Source organism: Trifolium pratense, linkage group LG7, assembly GCF_020283565.1.
Source record: "Trifolium pratense cultivar HEN17-A07 linkage group LG7, ARS_RC_1.1, whole genome shotgun sequence".
Classification (NCBI taxonomy): Eukaryota; Viridiplantae; Streptophyta; class Magnoliopsida; order Fabales; family Fabaceae; genus Trifolium; species Trifolium pratense.
Genome location: NC_060065.1, coordinates 49,403,385 through 49,421,879, shown reverse-complemented (window position 1 = coordinate 49,421,879; position 18,495 = coordinate 49,403,385). Strand labels below are relative to the sequence as shown.

General features: G+C 40.4%; 2 protein-coding genes across 2 annotated transcripts; both read right to left on the bottom strand.

Annotated features, from left to right (window-relative positions):
- Positions 1-1,722: 1,722 nt before the first annotated feature.
- On the bottom strand, positions 1,723-5,980 carry LOC123898940 (lipoyl synthase 2, mitochondrial). The gene is made up of 4 exons (XM_045949985.1): positions 5,398-5,980; positions 3,985-4,196; positions 3,073-3,452; positions 1,723-2,250 (listed from the first exon to the last, which is right to left on the bottom strand). Exons 1-4 carry the CDS (start codon positions 5,832-5,834, stop codon positions 2,140-2,142), a joined length of 1,140 nt encoding a protein of 379 aa, XP_045805941.1. The 5' UTR covers positions 5,835-5,980; the 3' UTR covers positions 1,723-2,139.
- An 11,077-nt stretch (positions 5,981-17,057) lies between these two features.
- On the bottom strand, positions 17,058-17,775 carry LOC123896557. The gene is made up of 2 exons (XM_045946931.1): positions 17,134-17,775; positions 17,058-17,081 (listed from the first exon to the last, which is right to left on the bottom strand). The coding sequence occupies exons 1-2, from the start codon at positions 17,773-17,775 to the stop codon at positions 17,058-17,060; spliced, it is 666 nt and encodes a 221-aa protein (XP_045802887.1).
- Positions 17,776-18,495: the final 720 nt, after the last annotated feature.

Genomic DNA, 18,495 nt, shown 5'->3' with positions numbered 1-18,495 from the left:
CTATTACCCGTTGCAATCATTCTTATATTTTACAAAAGATGGAAAAGATGAATTCAAAAGAGAATTTTTAAATTTTATGCAAGAAATGGAAAAAGAATTCAAAAGGGAATTCTGAAAGTGTATGCAAGAAATTGGAAAAGAAGATTCAAAAGTTAAACATGTTGGACAAGGTTGTCAATGTCATGCTAAAGAGATTAACAGTGTAAAGCAGAGGAAAATAAAAAATGAAAAAGATGCATAGCTTTTGAATTGTCAATTATAGAAGGTTAACCTGATAGTTTATAAAAAAAAAAATAGATTGACTATTTTTTTTCCTATAGAAATAGTGTATGTTTGGTTGAGGGTTAGAAATGTTTAAACGCACGTTTGGTCATTAAGAATGTGATTTTATCAGCTAGCATGTTGTTTGACTTTATAAAGTGAAATTGATTTTATGTTTCAGAATTGAGTTTAAGAGAAGCAAAAAAGTGTAACTTCTACGTTTTTCCGTATTGATTTTATAAATCCAATGTCAGTGGATATTGTATATTCCCCACACTACCCTCTAATTATACCCATGTTCTGATTTTAAAATTGATTTCTAAAAACATGTAGTTAACTTCAATTACAGTCAGTCAAATAAAAATTTGCCAATTATAATTAGTGTCACAATAACTTTTTTTTGGGAATTATTGTAAAAGTTTTTTACTGTACCATTTTACATACTACATGTCTTTTATTGATTTTTTTAACTAATCTATATACAATTTTATTATTAATTTTTTTTACAGAAAATTTATTATTAAATTTAATATTGCAATTTGTACCAATTTTTTTTTAATATTGCAATATAAATTAAAATAATTATCTATATTGAAATTTTTTTAGATAAAATGAATGTGTGTGCTCATTCCATATTTATCTTGATATTGTATACCTTTTTGGTAATTTCCACATTTAAAAGCAATTTTAATTTCAAATTACCAAACAACATTAACTAAAATCAATTCTTGTGTGTTGGTGGTAGGGAGGGGGATGTTGTAGATAATGTATCCAAACATAAATCAATTCTGACCAACTCATTTTTAACTGAAATCAATTATGTCAAACTCAATTCTAGTCACCGCTAAACCAAACACACAAATAGTTTATACATAAGCACTTATTGTAAGCATTTATGTTCCAAGCATTTTATTAAACTATTTACCCAAACAGGACTCTGTAAACCAAGTGAATATTTCAACACCAATGCCCAGGAGCAGCAGTAAGTTCAATTATGATTCGCATGCAAGACTTCAGCCTCACCAAAATTTACCCCACCTAGGATTCTACCATAACATATAATGTCCCAAGATACACTCAGCAGACCCATAGTACAAATGGACCACCAAAACCAAACTTTCCACATTTTTATCAAATATTATATCCTTGAGGAATGTATCATAGCCTAAAAAGAATCACTCAAGTAATCAAGCTTTCGAGTATGTCTCAGCATCACCAGCCCCCACAGTTTGTTGAATGACAGACACTAACCAGCCTGCCATAAGTCCCACCCCAAAAGGAATACCTCACAGCTCAACAAGGGTACTGTCTAATGATTGTAACGGTAACATTAAACATGGCTTTGGGACAAGTTGGCACCATAATCATATATATGATCTTGCTGCCTGCCACATCGATAGTAGTCCCAAATTCACTATAAACTTTAAATTTCTAAGCAAATAAACACAAGTTCAGCAGCACTTGTGAAATAAACACCTCAATTAAACCATATAAAATCAACAGTTTGTACATGATTTCTCATAATAGTTTCAAAGCCTCAAACTAAATACTTTTCGTAGGTAGAATAGTAAGTAAAAATTGCACGGGTTAAAGAGAGCAAAAGTTCAGGACAGGTAGATGAGAACATAGATTTCACAACCTTTAAATGGAATTTTCCAAATAAATTTACCCACTCGGTGATGCTTGTGTGTTGGTGGTAGGGAGGGGGATGTTGTAGACAGCATTAGCCCGTTTAATACCATTTTAATGATAGATTACAAGTGGTATGGGCATGGACATCAACAGAATGAAGTAAGCATGTGCCTCTTCTTATACATAATGCACATTAGTAATGTGTAAATAACAAAAAATGAAGGGGGAAAAATGATCAACAGGTACTCAGCTTTGAGAAGATGCAGCCCGATCTGAGTCAATCATGGATTTAATATAGTATTCACCTGCCTTGTATGATGACCTTACCATGGGCCCAGATGCCACATATCGAAATCCCTATCACATACAAAGTAGAATTAATACACCATTCATACCACATGATCAAGTTATGATTACTAATACAAGCAGCTTTTAATATATTAGAGCTTTTCCAAAATTCAACATGATGCAACAATTAAAAAGAGAGACGCATGCCATGATTACACTAGCATGGGTATAGAATGTCATCTACAGTGCTACACTGCTACAATTAAATTTCTATAGGAAGGGTCACCAGGGTGTGCTAAAAAGTAACAACAAAGTAAGGGATAAACAAGGCTAAGTTTACTAGGGATTAGCAAGACATTTTATTTTACACAGACTGAATATGCAAGAATGATGCTGGAAATGACTTTATCTGCATCAACTTTTGAGGAACATATATAAAATTATAAATACCAGCAAGAAACGCAAGTTTTATGTTCTATGTACAGTGGTCAGTGGACCAAATATTGTAAACCACCACCACCACGAGATTTTATTAAATGCTGACTGAAATTATGCTTACGACCAAACTATGGATTTGGATCCTCTCCTTCTCTTTTCTCTCCCTCCCTCTCCTAACTCTCTCTCTCTCTCTCTCTCTCTCTCTCTCTTAATTTCATTCTCTGTCCTCATTAAAAAAATAATAATATAATCAAGAGAGAGAATAGGATTAAGAGAGAGATAGAGAGTTAGGAGAGGGAAGGAGAGAAAAAAGAAGATCCAATTTGCAAAACTATGATACCAGCTTTGGATGCTAATAGTAATTATTTCTCATTAAGCAAAATACATCCCTTTCATCTACAGTAACTAAAGTACAAGTAATCAGAATAACAGGAATAAATGCTGTAGACATACCATTTCCATGCCAAGAGTCTGATACTTCTCAAAGGCCTCAGGCGTAATATATTCTGATACTGGCATATGGCGCTTTGAGGGTCTCATATACTGACCAAATGTCATCACATCAACACCAGCTGCTCTCACCTTTTCCATTGTCTTCACAATCTGGTCAGGTGTTTCCCCACAACCTAACATTATCGAAGTCTTAGTGAGGGTTCCGGCAGGGGCAAAATCCTTGGCCATCATCAGAACATCCAAAGACTGCTTAAAATTAGCCCGGTGATCCCGGACAGCACTCTGAAGCTCTTCAACTGTCTCGATATTATGTGCAAAGACATCTAGTCCTGATTTGGAAACCTTCTCTACACATTCAGCATTTCCTCGAAAATCGGGAACTGTTGCAACAAAATTAGTGCAACAATTGTCAAATGGAGAAATTATATGCAAAGTCCCCTTAATATAACCCGATAATGAAAATATGTAAAACCAATATTTTATATTTTATGCTCAAATCCCAATAAACACGATTTCTTCTTTAATTATGATTAAAAGCCATACTGTTAAACAGTGGCAGTTCAATAGTAGTAAACAGCAATGTATGAGAAATTCATCCACAGAAACTGCATAGGGAATTTGCACTTTAGGTACCAGCATAGGGAATTTGCATTTTAGGTACCAGCTAATTCACCTCTCTATTAAATTGCTCTAGTTGAAAAAGAAACTCAAAAGATAGCCCCCCCCCCCCCCCTCCCCCCCCCAATTCACATTCATGATCCAGTAGCTCTAACTGAAAACCATACAGATGCTCATTTATTTTAAAAATAACCTGTGCCGACCTAGCAAAATAAGGCTTGGTTGTGGATTACAATTAGTATTAGATATCATAGAAGAACATTTTCACACAAATGACCACGTTAAAATGCATACCCAAGGCTTCAATCAGCATGCTAGGCTTCAGTACCTTCAGCTTCTGCACTGTCTCAGTAAAATGACCACTCCCCTGATCAGGTAAATCATCACGGTCAACACTTGTTATAACCACATAATCCAAACCCCACGATGCAATTGCCTCAGCCACATTGGTTGGCTCGTCAGGGTCAGGTGGTGGAGGAGTCCTTGATGTCTTAACATTGCAAAATCTGAAAAATAACATAAATTCATTTTATTGAAGTGGTTAAGAAAAATTAAAATATATCCACATACAACTTCAACAGGTTTTAGGAGTAACTAAACAGACTTTCCCTTTCAAGTCATGTAAATTCATTACCGACAATAACATTCCTATGTCTACAAAAAAAAAAAGACAATAACATTCCAGTGACTATGAGTATGAATATAACAATGAGATCATAATCCTGGATATTTTTTATAAAAAAATTGCGTAGGCAAGCCTTTACAACATTTCCAACAAGGTACTTATACAAATTAAATAAAAAGTATATACTTTCATGAGAATTTATTTCTCTACACATCAGAAATATTTTCATTGGAATGTGAAAGTTATTTTTTCCATGGGAATCCTTTATACATAGGAATAATAATTCCATTTAAACTTGTAACAAACATGAGAATTTTCTCATATGTACTACTACTACATGCTTAGCTACATGATGAAAAATGGAGCCCCTCATTTCAACTCATCATTACAAACAATTTCTGCATTTCCCAGGATATGTGTGCGTGCATGTTATGAACAACTTTTTAGATGTTCATAACTTGAAGAGATAATTTCTAAAAACTACTAACAAACTACACTAAGCTAAAATAACTAACTTCATTCATTCATTCATTTTGCTTGATTATTACATGCATCCAATGTCATTATATATAGGTAACAAACTAACCAATGACTCATCATTATTCTAGATCATTCTAGAACATGAATAATCACCTACAATTAACTAATGCACCTTGGGCCTTTTTTAATCTCTAAGGCCTATATCCATTCATTACAGTGCACACGTCCATACTACATGCCATTTTTGCAGTTCAACTCGTGAATCAATTCAAATATACTTAGTAAGTTAGTATAGCACCAACATTTCAGATTAAGGGTGTATCCTATGTCCAACACGTGACGGTGTTTGATATTGACAAATATTGTTACACACTATCACTTTAATGTTCTTAAATTATCACCGGTGTCTATGTGTCAGTGTCGTGCATCCTGCTTAATAGTTTAATTTCTATAATAAAGCTACACTACCAAACTTAGTAGACTAATAATCTCCTTAATTCACAAATAATTCACCACATTGAATACTAAAAAACCATTAAATTGCTAAAATTGTACTAAAAAACATTATAAAAAGAAAGGGGAAAAATTGATTGGTGTATAACCTGCAACCTCGAGTACAAGTATCACCAAGAATCATGATAGTAGCAGTGGCAGTACCAGTTTCACCACCAGACCAACACTCTCCCAAATTAGGGCACTTTGCCTCCTCACAAACCGTATGAAGCTTCAATTCACGGAGCTTTTTCTTAATCTGCACATACTTCTCACCACCAGGAATCGATTCCTTCATCCATTTCGGTTTAGGAAGCGGTTTCTTCTTCGTCCCAACCTCAACAGAATACGCGCTTTCCGATTTCATTGAAATGAAGTCCGACAGAGACGGAGACTCCGTCGCCAGCCGAGCACGAAGTCCGGCAAGATTCTGTGGGAATTCAGTCGGAGCTGCGGTGGTTGTTGTGGTGCTGGTGGTGGAAGATGAATAGAAGTGTTTGGTGGTGCATTTTAGGTTTCCGGCGACGGTTCTAAACCGCGAATACATTATCTCGCTCGTTTTGTGACAATCACAGATCGCGTGGGAAGATAGATAGAGAGATTGCACGAGCGAAGAGAAGACAAACGCGCACCAACCCCATTCACTAATATGGGCCTGGGCCAATACATAGTCTTCATAAATGTTAAAGCCACATCCATAAAATACCTCCTATTTTAATTTTGCTAAAGTATTCAATCCCCTATCTTAATTTGTTTGTTTCTATTTTATAATGTGTTATTTAAACTTATTTAAATTTAATTTTCAATATTGATACGTATATGTTTTTATATTTAACTTAGAGTTTGAAGAAAACTATTATGTTGTTAAGGAAAAATTTGTAAAATAGAATAATATTTAAAAGTAAAAGAGGTAGTTAGTTTTTGAATTCTCTAAAATAATGGAGTAGATTTTAAATTTAAATTAAAAAAAATTTGAGTTAGTGAGGATAAATTTGTTCAGTTGAATGTCTAGTAGCATCTCCAATAAGAGTATCAAAGAGATTTTCATAGGTTAATGATTCGTACCTTTTTTTTTTTTTATCATTGGAGTTCTATGACATGACATGGAGAATATCAAAATTGATGACATTATACCTTATTTAAGGTAAGGTACCCTATCATTAATTTAAGTTAAAAAAAAATATATACAAATGATCACTTGTTAATAATATATGATACCCAAAATGGTATCACCATTGGAGCAAAATATGTATGAGTTGCATAAGTATTACATGATATTGTAGAGACCACTTGTTAGTAATGTATGATACTCAAAGTGATATTATTATTGGAGATGCTCTAAACAAAGAGTGACGATAATTAAATGCATTAAATCTAAATCTAAAGTTGCATTTATATAAATGGTATAGATTTCACTTTCAATATTCAATTTATATATTTTAGAATAGTGTTCAACTAAAATAGATAGTTAATTCTTTAATTCACTATAATGATGAAGTAAATTTCAATTTTTTTAAATTTTTTTTAAGGATATAATTGTTCAAAAATAATCTGACCAAAAAAGTAGTTACTCAAAGTTAACTTTAGAGTTATGTTTATATAATGGTATAAATCCTAGTTATTTTATGTGGAAAGGGAAAGTATTGAAATTAAAAGGCAAAAATAAAAAAATTGAAACATTGTCTTAAAAAAAGAAATTTATCATAATATTTTTATATTAGTTCCTTAATATGCTCACTTATAACACACTGGTTTGTGCAAGACTCAATTTAAAATAAGGTACTTCTATTTAGAGGGGGAGGAGAGAGGAGGGCAAAATAAAGAGAAGTCTTGCATCTTATTTGAGAGAGTGATTTCGTTGAAAATGATAAATTAATGCTTATGATTAGTTAATATATTTTAAATTTGAGAAAGAAAAAAAGTTTGAGCAAAAAATTGAAAATATTATAACAATATAGGTTGGATTTGGAAGAATTTTTCTAAACCTTCTAAAATCCTCCTCCAATACATTGAGTTCCCGCTGTTCTGGTAAAAAATAAGGGGGTTTGTATTATTGATTAAATGGTGTGATTACACTCAGTCCAATCCCAACAACCCTGGGAGTTTTATCTGTCAGAATTCGATCCTCCTTTTACAGATGAAAATAACAAACTATTTATAGACCATTAAAGCCTTCTTCTCCAAGCTAGGGTTCCTACAAATCCGGCCTTCAGCGCCTTTTCCGGTGATGCAGCGTGAAAGTAGGAATAAACCTTGGTCTCCAAGCCATGGCGGTTTCAAGGAGTTGGTTTCTTCGTTCCCAAGTTAATCGCTAAGACAGGGAAGGATGAAGATATTTTATTGTCATATGCAAATCCGTCTTATGGGCGGTATCCTTCACTGTCTACCTCGCTCAGGCCTTATATCGCCAAATGGACACTTAGAATTTAATTGTTTTGGGCCTGTTTCCTTTCTCATATTAATTGGGCTAGTTTGATTTTGCCTTTAAGCCCATTGCCCAGTCCACAGCCCCCCAAGCATGAGATCCGTAGGAATGAAATGCTTAAGTACAATTCGAATTTCCCTCCATAATTCTTGGCGCGAAGTTACATCCTCTCCCACTCCTTGGCGCACGTTCCTCTGTTCGTGTATAATTTTCCTCAACCGTCTCCCCATTAACTACTGCCACGATGAGATTTCTTTGTCTATAAATGAAGCGTTCAGCGCCCCGATTAACTCATCCCTTGTTGTTCGCTAATCTTTTAGACTTCTTTTCCCCATTATGTCTCCCAAAAATCCTCCTTTTGAATGCGGTCAGTCTCCCGCCTCTCCGGTTATCAAGCGGCTCCGTCGCATGCTGACCATAAATACTGAAGACTTGATGGAGGATTTTGGCGAATTTTCTGAATTCGTCAAGGAACTTAACGACTACTGCTGGAGGTTGACCAAAGAAGAGAAACGCTTTCTCGATAGTGTGCTTCGTCTGGAGAAGGAACTGAAGGATAGTGCATCCTTTGTGATCGCTGTGGAAAATGTGAAGGAGTGCCACGCCGAAGTCACTGAAGCTGTTGACAGCCAGATAGAGATTACGAAGGAGACTATGGGTGTGCAAGAGGAGATCTTGGGGATATGCTTCAATGAGGAGCGCAGAGTGGATGATCGTTTGGCGATGCTGAATAAGGAGATGAAGCCGCTGGTGGAGAGGAAAAGGGCTCTTCAAGGCGAGATTAGGGATGACATTGCTAAGTTGATTTCCCGGCGCCATTCTTTGGTGGACCTTCTGGACAAACAAAGCGAACTAAGGGAGGATCTGAAGCCTATTGACGAGAATATGGTGAAGGCGAAGAGGGTGAAACGGGCATTGGAGGAAATGCACCGTATCGCCGTTGCCGATGCTGGTGAATTGGGGAGTTCTACCATGCCATGAAGCCTTTTGTTTGCTCATCTTTCCGTTTTGTGTTTTTCTTTCTAGTATTTGTAATTTGCTTTCGGATTTTGGGATCTTTGTTATTTTGCTTCTGTTTTCTTTGCTTCCGTTGTATTTCCTTTGTACGAATTTGAATATTTAAGCAATTTCCTTTCTTTCTGTGTTGCTCTTCTGTTCCTTTTAGTACCGCCTCTTTTTGCAGTCTTCCATAACTAAAATGGGTCAAATTTTGACTTCTGGGAAACGTAAAAATGGCATTTTTCGAGATAGTCAAAACTTGGTGGTTGCAACCGTCCAAGCATTTGCTACTATCGTTAATAACGATGTTAAGCTAAACACTGACTATAAATATCGCCTGCTGAAAACTCGAGTTTTTATCCTCTTGTTTTGAATCTTGATGATGGAAAATAATAATGCGAAAAAACCTGTTGCCAGAAATACTTCGCCTCAGCGGAGGAAGAAAAGAGTTGAGGTTTCAACCTCTAACTCCACTCGCTCCCGAAGGTCTAAGGATGCCAAAAAGGTGGAGGTTATCGTTCTTTCCTCGGATACCTCCGATTCTGGTAGTGGTGACGAGGATTACGTTTCGTTTCTGGAGACCTATGTTCCTCCTGAGCTTCGCGCTTCCTCGTCCAGTGAAGAAGAGGGGTCCCGGGTCACCGTGGAATCCAAGATGAGTTTCCCTGAGCCTGTGCAAAAGGATTCGGAGTCTGATTGATAGGATTTTAGGATTTCTCCATGTAGCCTTGGTTTCTCCTCGTTGTACTTTCCATTTTTTGCTAATAATAAAGATTTTCTTTCTTGCTTTGAGTAGAATGCGTTACTTTGTGTCTTGTCTTTGCTTTTATTTTATGTCCTGTCTCTCCTTGATTTTTGGCTTTTTTCACGTTGGGCGTTGTTTTGGATATCTTCGCCGCGCCCCACGGGCGGATCGAACTTTTTCGGCGAGATAATTTGTCCTGGCGTGGCCTTCCCTTTAAAGGCGTTATAGTTAGACGTCTCGCCTATAGGCGTTGTATTTGAACATCTGACGATAAATCTTCTATGATTTACTCTTGGGATGTGCGCTTTGACACGTACTTGATCCGACGACCCGTATGACACTACTCGTTCGAACCTTGTACCTTCGAATCGACGTTGGGACTAAGGTTTATAAATAGGGAGTTTTTGCTCTTTTCCTTCCTTCCATTCCTTTCGCAACTTCTAACCCAGTTCTGCCCACTTGTCTTACTTCGGTACAGCTTCATTTCTTCCTCTTCAAACTTCGGTAGGGCTTCTCAATCGTTTTTAAAGACGTCCGTTTCTCTCGGCTTTGAAGTGTTACCCGTAAGGTATTTTATTTCGTACCTTTATTCTTTTTCTTGATTTAGTTTCGCTCAAAGGAGGAAAACCCTAATTCATAGGTTCAGAGAATGGTTATCCTGAGGGAGTTAGATGAGAATGAGGGGAGAATCTCGGCCTCTTCTCCTGGTTACTTTGAGTGGGCGCGACAAGTTCGCGCCCATTATACTAGGGCAAACGGCGTTCTTAATAGCCGGGGATTTTATTCGGAGTTGTGGGGTTTTGATGTTGGAAGCAGTAGCGATAGTGACAGTGATAGCGATAGTAGTAGCGGTAGTGATAGTGATTGTGTCATAATTTCCCCTTCCTCTTTCACAGGAAAGCGGAAAAACCCTTGCCGAGATTTGGTGGTTGCTGGCTATACTCCCGTCACCATGGAGGTTCCTTCAAAATACACTAGTGCGGAGATGGTGATGAGCTTTAGGAAAGCCGTCAGGCTTACAGAGTCCAGACATGAGGAGTCTATCATCACTGAGCCTGTCCGAGAAGATGAGTTTGTCTTTTTTAAGAACGGCACCCCGCCGGATTACTTTTATCTCTATACTGGCGTGATCCAACCTCTAAACCTCTGGCTTCCTTTTACTTCTTTCGAAGCGGAGATGTTGAGGGTTCTTAATGTCGCCCCCACTCAACTTCATCCTAACAGCTGGGCCTTCGTAAAAGCCTTCGAGGTGATGTGCCTAGGTTTTGAACTGGTACCCTCGATTGGTGTTTTCTTCTGTTTTTACCATATCAAAAACCTAAAACCCCAGACTATGGTTTCTCTTAGTAGTCAACCCAATCATCGCCTCATGAGTCTGTATGCCTCCAACTTCAAAGGCTTCAAGGACTCCTTCTTTAGGGTTCGCAGTAGCGACCAACTTCCTGATCTAATGTATGATGAGATAGGAGATCCCTTGTTCCCTTTCTACCGGACTGACAACCCTAGGCTTATAAAGGGAACCATCTTTGAAACTTTGAGTGACTTCGAGCAGGACATTGTCCACTTTCTTGATTCTTTTGCTCTTATGGACACTGCTGATATCCTTAGATGTGAGGGTAATAACGAAGCTTTAACAGAGTATTTACGTAAGTGATGAACTTGGCATGTATGCATATTTCTTTTTATTTTAATGTTGATCTCGCCTTATTACTAACCTGTGTTTTTCTGATTCCTTTATTTTTCAGAAAGAATGAGGACCATTTCGAATGAAGAAAGACTGGCGTTCTTGGCGAAAGCTCGTCAACAAAAAACCAATCCTGCTGCTGGCGTTGCCGATCCTCTGAAGCAGCTACAAGTGGAGGAGGCTGGAGTTAAAGAGGGACGGAGCAAGAGAAAGCATGACGGGCGCATCCCTGTTGAGATTCCAGGAAAGGCTGCTGCTAAAGAGGGTGTCGTCCCGCCACCTAAAAAACAAAAAACTGAGAAGACTATCCAACCAGCTGGAGATGCCGACAAAGGCAAAGGCGTGGCTTCTAGTTCTTCTCAGCCCCCCTCCCAAGACGCCGATGCCGATGCTCCTCTTACCTGGAGCTCTTTTGATCCTTTTGATTTCATTGAAAGGGGAGTGACTATGGTTGGCGATATGACTCGCTTCACCAACACTCCTACCGCAGATCTCAGGAAGAAGGCTTTGGAATACGAGGTGAAGGGCACTCTTCTCAATTACTTGCTGACAAATCGCCAAGAACAAGAGGTCCAAGAGGCGAAGCAGAAGGTGAAGACCGTTGATGACAACCTTGCTGACATTGAGAAGAGATATACTGAGACCAAGACTAAGTTGGAGGCAGATATTAAGAAGCTGAAGGATAGCCAGGAGAGCGAGGCTGAGAGGTTGAAGAAGGAATATGAGGATAAGCTGGCGAAGGTGAAGGAAAGTTATGCCGCCTCCGAGACCAAGCTGAAAGAGAATGCTGCTGCTCAAGATGAGGTGATTTCTAAGCTTTCTAAAGAGAAAGATGCAGCGGTGTTCTCCGTGGGGAGCTTGGGCGAAGAGAAGGAGAGGTTGGAGACTGACGTGAAGGAGCTTCAACTGTATGCTGCCAACCAGTATGAGGAAGGCTTCGCCTATGCCCTTGAGCAAGTCAAGCTTCTTTTCCCAGACCTCGACGCCAAGCGCTTAGCTGAAGCTGATGCGATGAACCAGATTATTGACGGAAAGCTTGTTCCCTATGTACCTCCCAGTGAATGATATGACTTTGTTTGTAATGATTTTTGTTCTCGCCCTTCTGTGGCTTTTTGTAACTATTTTGTATGCCCTGTTGTGGCTTTGAACGATTTGCCCCTTGGCTGGGTCCTTTATAAATTTCTTTATTCGCCTGATTTCTTCTCTTTATAACTTTATGGATTACGTTGTGGGGTAACGCCTTCTGTTGTTCTCGTCTAGGAAACTTTGTCCTTGCACCTGTGACATCTTCTACTTTCTATAATAATTGTAAATTGATACAAATAACTTTATACCTGTTATCTTTTGGCGTTATAATGAATCGCCTGCTTTGGTTGTGTATAAGCTTCTTCTGGCGGTGTTGATAATCTCGCCTTTTTAATTTTTCTCTTTCTGACGTACCCAACTCGTAAGACTTACAGGTAACGCCAAGGCCTTGCAACCTTTTTAATTTTTTCTTTTTCTGACGTACCCAACTCGTAAGACTTACAGGTGACGCCAAGGCACTGTAACCCTTGTTTAATAATTTTTTTTCTGACGTACCCAACTCGTAGGTGACGCCAAGGCACTGTAACCCCTGTTTAATAAATTTTTTTTTTCTGACGTACCCAACTCGTAGGTGACGCCAAGGCACTGTAACCCCTGTTTAATAATTTTTTTTTTTCTGACGTACCCAACTCGTAGGTGACGCCAAGGCACTGTAACCCTTGTTTAATAATTTTTTTTTTCTGACGTACCCAACTCGTAGGTGACGCCAAGGCACTGTAACCCCTGTTTAATAATTTTTTTTTTTTTTCTGACGTACCCAACTCGTAGGTGACGCCAAGGCACTGTAACCCCTGTTTAATAAATTTTTTTTTTTTTTCTGACGTACCCAACTCGTAGGTGACGCCAAGGCACTGTAACCCCTGTTTAATAATTTTTTTTTTTTCTGACGTACCCAACTCGTAGGTGACGCCAAGGCACTGTAACCCCTGTTTAATAATTTTTTTTTTTTTTTCTGACGTACCCAACTCGTAGGTGACGCCAAGGCACTGTAACCCCTGTTTAATAATTTTTTTTTTTCTGACGTACCCAACTCGTAGGTGACGCCAAGGCACTGTAACCCTTGTTTTTGGTTCAGCGCTCACATCTGAGTTGATCTTTAAGTAAAGATTCAGAGCTCAAGTTTGAGATAACCATTTTTGTTGGTTCAGAGCCCGTAACTTAATCAGGTTGACCTTTATTGACGCAAGTATTTTGGGATATGCAGGAAGATATAAACTACTAGAATTTTGAAATTCAATGAGCCTCGATAAAAACCCCCGTTGAAACAGGGGAAAAGAGTGTCTCATTGTTTTTTATTCATTTATGAAAACGGTTCTTATACATCGTTTAAAAATATTGCTAAAAGAAGAGAATGGTTTTACTTATTCTTCCACCGATAAAGTGATGCTCCGTGATTAGCTATAGTAGAACTTTAGGTTTGCTACGTTCCATGTCCTTGGGAGGATTTTTCCTTCCATGGTCTCTAGGCGATATGCTCCTCCTTCGAAAGCTTCTTGCACCCGAAAGGGGCCTTCCCAGTTTGCTGCGAACTTTCCTCCTTTATCCTTTCCCATAGGTCTTTTCAGCACCAGGTCGCCTTCTTGAAAACTCCTTTGTTTGACTCTCGTATTATAACGCCTAGCGGCTCTTTGCTTTATGGCGAATTCCCTGAAATGCGCTCTTTCTCTTCTTTCCTCGATCATGTCTAGGTTCTCTTCCAGAGCTCTGTCGTTCTCTTCCTGCGTCGTGGTTTCTCTGCGCCAACTAGGAGGATTTATTTCCACCGGGATCATCGCGTCCGAACCATAGACCATTGTAAATGGCGCTTCTCCTGTCGAGGATTGGGGAGTGGTGTGATACGACCAGAGGATGGGTGAGATGTGGGCTACCCAAGCTTCGCCTTCACTATCTAGCCTTCTTTTTAAGGCTCTTAGTATCACCTTATTTGCTGACTCTGCTTGTCCGTTAGCTTGTGGATGCTCCACTGATATAAAAGTGTTTTTGATTCCTTTGCTTCGACAGAATTCAACGACCTTTTCGCTGGCGAACTGTGTACCGTTGTCGGATACGATGTATTTGGGCAATCCAAATCTGCAGATGATTTTCTTCCAATAAAAGAGTTTTACCTGTTCCGCCGAGATGCTGGATACCGGCTCTGCTTCAATCCATTTTGTAAAGTAGTCTACGGCGACGATGATCCATCGTGCTTGTTTATAGCCAACCGGAAATGGACCAACGATATCTACACCCCACATGAAAAAGGGCCAAGGGGATAACACTGACTTCAGTGGCTCCCCCGGAACGTGATGCAGGTTGGCGTGTCTTTGGCATTTGTCACAGTTTCTTACATACATGGCGGTATCATCATGTATATCTGGCCAATAAAATCCTGCTCTCAATATCTTTCCTGCTAATGCTCTTGAACCGATATGACTACCACATGATCCTTCGTGTACTTCATTCATGATGCGCTTGGCTTCTTCAGTACTGACGCATAAAAGGAGGGGGGACGCGAATCCTCTCTTATATAGCTTATCCCCTACCATTGAATACCATGCCGCCATTTTCCTCAATTTAAAAGCCTTTTCCCTTTCTTTCGGGAGCTCATCCTTTTGGAGGTACCGGATAATGGGCGATCTCCAGTCTTCTTCTTCTATTACCATCATTACCTCTTCCCCGTTGATGCTGGGAGTTTTTATGGTTTCTTGGATAACGGTTCTATGGCTTCCTGGTTTTTTGGTGCTCGCCAACTTTGACAATAGATCTGCTCTCATGTTTTGTTCGCGGGGAACGTAAACTAATTCGAACGAATCGAAATGCTTAGCTAGGTTTTGCACCTTCTCCACGTATTTGATTAACTGCGGCTCTTTCGTTTGAAACTTCCCTGATACTTGGTTGGTTACCAGCTGGGAATCACTCATGGCCTTTAGCTCTTTTACCTCCATATCGCTTGCCAACTTCATTCCTGCTATCAAAGCCTCGTATTCCGCTTGGTTGTTGCTAGCTTTGAAGGCGAAACGTAGTGATTGTTCTATCATCACGCCATCCGGTCCTTCCAGTACTATTCCGGCTCCACTTCCTCGCACATTGGAGGCCCCGTCAACTGAGAGTGTCCAAAACGCCGTTTTCTCTGTTGTTGGCGGAGTAGACATCTCCAATACAAAATCAGCTAGTCTTTGTGACTTAATGGCCCCTCTAGGTGAGAAGGTGATGTCAAATTCCGATAATTCCACGGACCACGCCACCATCCTTCCTGCCAAGTCTGGCTTTCGGAGGACGTTCTTGATAGGGTAATCTGTTTTAACAACTACCTGGTGGCTTTGAAAATACTGCCTTAACTTTCTGGCTGTGACAACTACCGCGAGAGATAACCTCTCTATTCTTTGATACCTTGTTTCTGCTCCCCTTAAGGTTCTACTTACAAAATATATAGGTTTTTCTTCGCCTTCTATTTCTTGAACTAGAGCTGAACTCAAAGCTCTATCCGAAACTGCGGGATATAGGTAAAGGGTGTTACCTGGTAATGGGCGTGTTAAGATGGGCGGTGATGCCAGGAACTCTTTTAGTTGTTTGAAGGCTTCTTCGCATTCTGGCGTCCAGGAAAACCTCTCATTTTTCCTCAGAGATGCGAAGAAGTGGAAACCCTTTTCTCCCGCACATGATAGGAATCTGGATAGTGCCGCTATTCTGCCTGTCAAGGTCTGTACTTCTTTCACGGATGTAGGGCTCCTCATGTCTATGATGGCTTGGCATTTTTCGGGGTTAGCCTCTATTCCTCTGCTGGTGAGCATAAATCCTAAGAATTTTCCGGCTTGTACTCCAAAGGAACACTTCGCTGGGTTTAGTCTCATGTTGTATTTTCTTACTGACTCCATGATGTCCAACAGATCATCATCATGGCGACTTCCCTCGGAAGTTTTTACTACCATGTCGTCGATATATACCTCTAAATTCTTCCCTATTTGCTCAGCAAAGACCCTGTCCATCAACCTTTGGTATGTTGCTCCCGCATTCTTCAGTCCAAAAGGCATGACGTTGTAAAAATAGTTGCAGGTATTCGACATAAAGGCTGTATGGCAGGCGTCTGAGGGGTTCATCTTTATTTGATTGTACCCGGAGTAGGCGTCCATAAAACTCAGCATCTTGCACCCCGAGGCGCCATCGATTAACCTGTCTATGTTGGGTAGGGGATATGGATCTTTGGGACACGCCTTGTTTAAGTCTGTGAAGTCCACGCACATTCTCCATTTTCCGTTGGCCTTTTTCACCATGACGACATTTGCCAACCATGAGGGGTATTTTATTTCTTCGATGAATCCAGCCTCTTTTAGCTTCTCCACTTCTTCCGCTATAGCGACTCGTCTTTCTTCTCCTACCTTTCTCTTTCTTTGGGAGACTGGTTTTGTGCTGGGTGATATTGAAAGTTTATGTGTTATCACCCTCTCGTCAATCCCTGGCATATCTGAAGGCTTCCATGCGAATAGGTCAGCGTTATCCTTCAAGATTTTGATGATTCGTCTCCTCTCCTCGCTGGGCAACGCTGTTCCCAAGCTGGTTGTCTGGTGAGGGTGATCGCCAATTTGAACCTGCTCTAGGTCTTCTATAGGGCTTACCCTTCGATCTTGGAATTCCTCTCTCGGATCCATATCTGCGCTCTCTATGATGTTTATGCCGCCTGGAGTTGCGGCTTGTCTTCTTTCGAATCTCCCGCTTGCGCTGGAAGTTCGGTGTCGTATCTTTAAGCTAGACTCGTAGCACTTCTTGGCGAGAATCTGATCGCCCCTTACTGTTCCTACTCCCCCATTCTCAAGGGGGTATTTTATTGCTAGGTATAGAGTGGACATGGCCGCCCCTAATGTGTTAAAGGCGGGCCTTCCTATAATAATATTATAGGAGGTAAAAGGAGTTTTAACTACCAGGTATCGCACCTTGATAGTTTTGGCGTTGCTGCCTTCTCCAAACGTGGTAAGAAGGGAGGCGTAACCCATCACGTCCACTTGTTCGCCAGAGAACCCAACCAGGGTTCCGGAGTATGGTTGCAATTGCTCCTCTGCTAACTGCATGGCCTTGAAAGCTTCCCAGTACATAATGTCCGCTGAACTCCCCGAATCTATCAGTACTCTTTTTACATCACAGTTCAAAATTTGGACTTGTATCACTAAGGGATCATCGTCATGGGGTGCTACCTCCAAACCATCCTTTGCCGTGAATGCCAAATCTGGTACGTTTGGTGGCTGAGGCCGACTTACGAGGTATATTTCCGAGATGGCTCGGCGTACATATCTTTTCCTTGCTGAGCTTGATTCGCCCCTGCCTGAGAATCCTCCCGCTATTGTATTCACGGAGATTCTCCCCTTGGGAGGCTCTCTGTTTGGCCCAGGAGGGTCTCGTGGCTCCTGCCGGGGAACTTTTGGCACGACAACCCGCCCTTGGGCGGCGTCGTCAATGAATTTTCGAAGGTGTCCGCTTTTTATTAGTTCTTCGATTAAATCCCTTAAGCGGAAGCATTTTTCTGTGGAGTGACCTCTACACCTGTGATATGCGCACCAGGCGTTATCGTCCAGCCCCATGGGGATGTTACTGGTTCTCCTTGGGGGGAGGTTTGCCAAACCGGTGGCCAGAATCTCATTTAAGACGTAAACCTTTGAGGCGTTTAATGGCGTGAGGTCTTCATTGGCGGGATGATTCCTGAATTCTCTTCTGAGCGGTTGGCGGTAGGGCTTCCCATGATGCCTTTGCCATGGGTCTCCTTGGTGGCCCCCCGATTTTGGTCGTGGGTGTTCGGGCGCTCTAGCGGCACGGCCCACGTATTCCTTCTCCTTAACGTCTCTTTGCCTTTTCTCGGCGTTACTTTCTTCGCCCTTAATATAACACTCCGCCCTCTTGTTCACCTCTTGCATCGACGAGGCTGGCTTTTGGGCTAAGGACTCATTGAAATGTCCCGCTCTTAGCCCATTGTGGAAGGCTGCCACGAACATCTCCTGATTTGGATTTGAGACTTTGATGGTGGCTTCGCTAAATCTGGCGAGGAAGTTACGCAATGACTCGCCATGGTTTTGGCGGATGGAGAAAAGACTGGTTGATGTGACTTTAACGTGTTTCGATCCAGCGAACTGGTGAATAAATTTTTTATGAAAGTCAGCATAACTCTCAATTGAGTTTCTTGGAAGGTTCATGTACCAACGCAGGGCGACATCCTTGAAGGTGCCGGCTAGTAATTTACACTTTAGATGTTCCGGAGCATTGATTATGGCAGTTTGTGTCCCAATTGCCATCAGGTGCTCCCTTGG

Coding starts and splice junctions, on each gene's coding strand:
- LOC123898940 (XM_045949985.1), bottom strand. CDS start 5,834: ATGTATTCGCGGTTTAGAACCGTCGCCGGAAACCTAAAATGCACCACC. Junction 4,197..5,397: donor ACTTGTACTCGAGGTTGCAG/GTTATACACCAA, acceptor GTTATTTTTCAG/ATTTTGCAATGTTAAGACAT. Junction 2,251..3,072: donor AGACTCTTGGCATGGAAATG/GTATGTCTACAG, acceptor TGTATGTGATAG/GGATTTCGATATGTGGCATC.
- LOC123896557 (XM_045946931.1), bottom strand. CDS start 17,775: ATGGGGCTGGACGATAACGCCTGGTGCGCATATCACAGGTGTAGAGGT. Junction 17,082..17,133: donor GCAACGCCAAAACTATCAAG/GTGCGATACCTG, acceptor ATATTATTATAG/GAAGGCCCGCCTTTAACACA.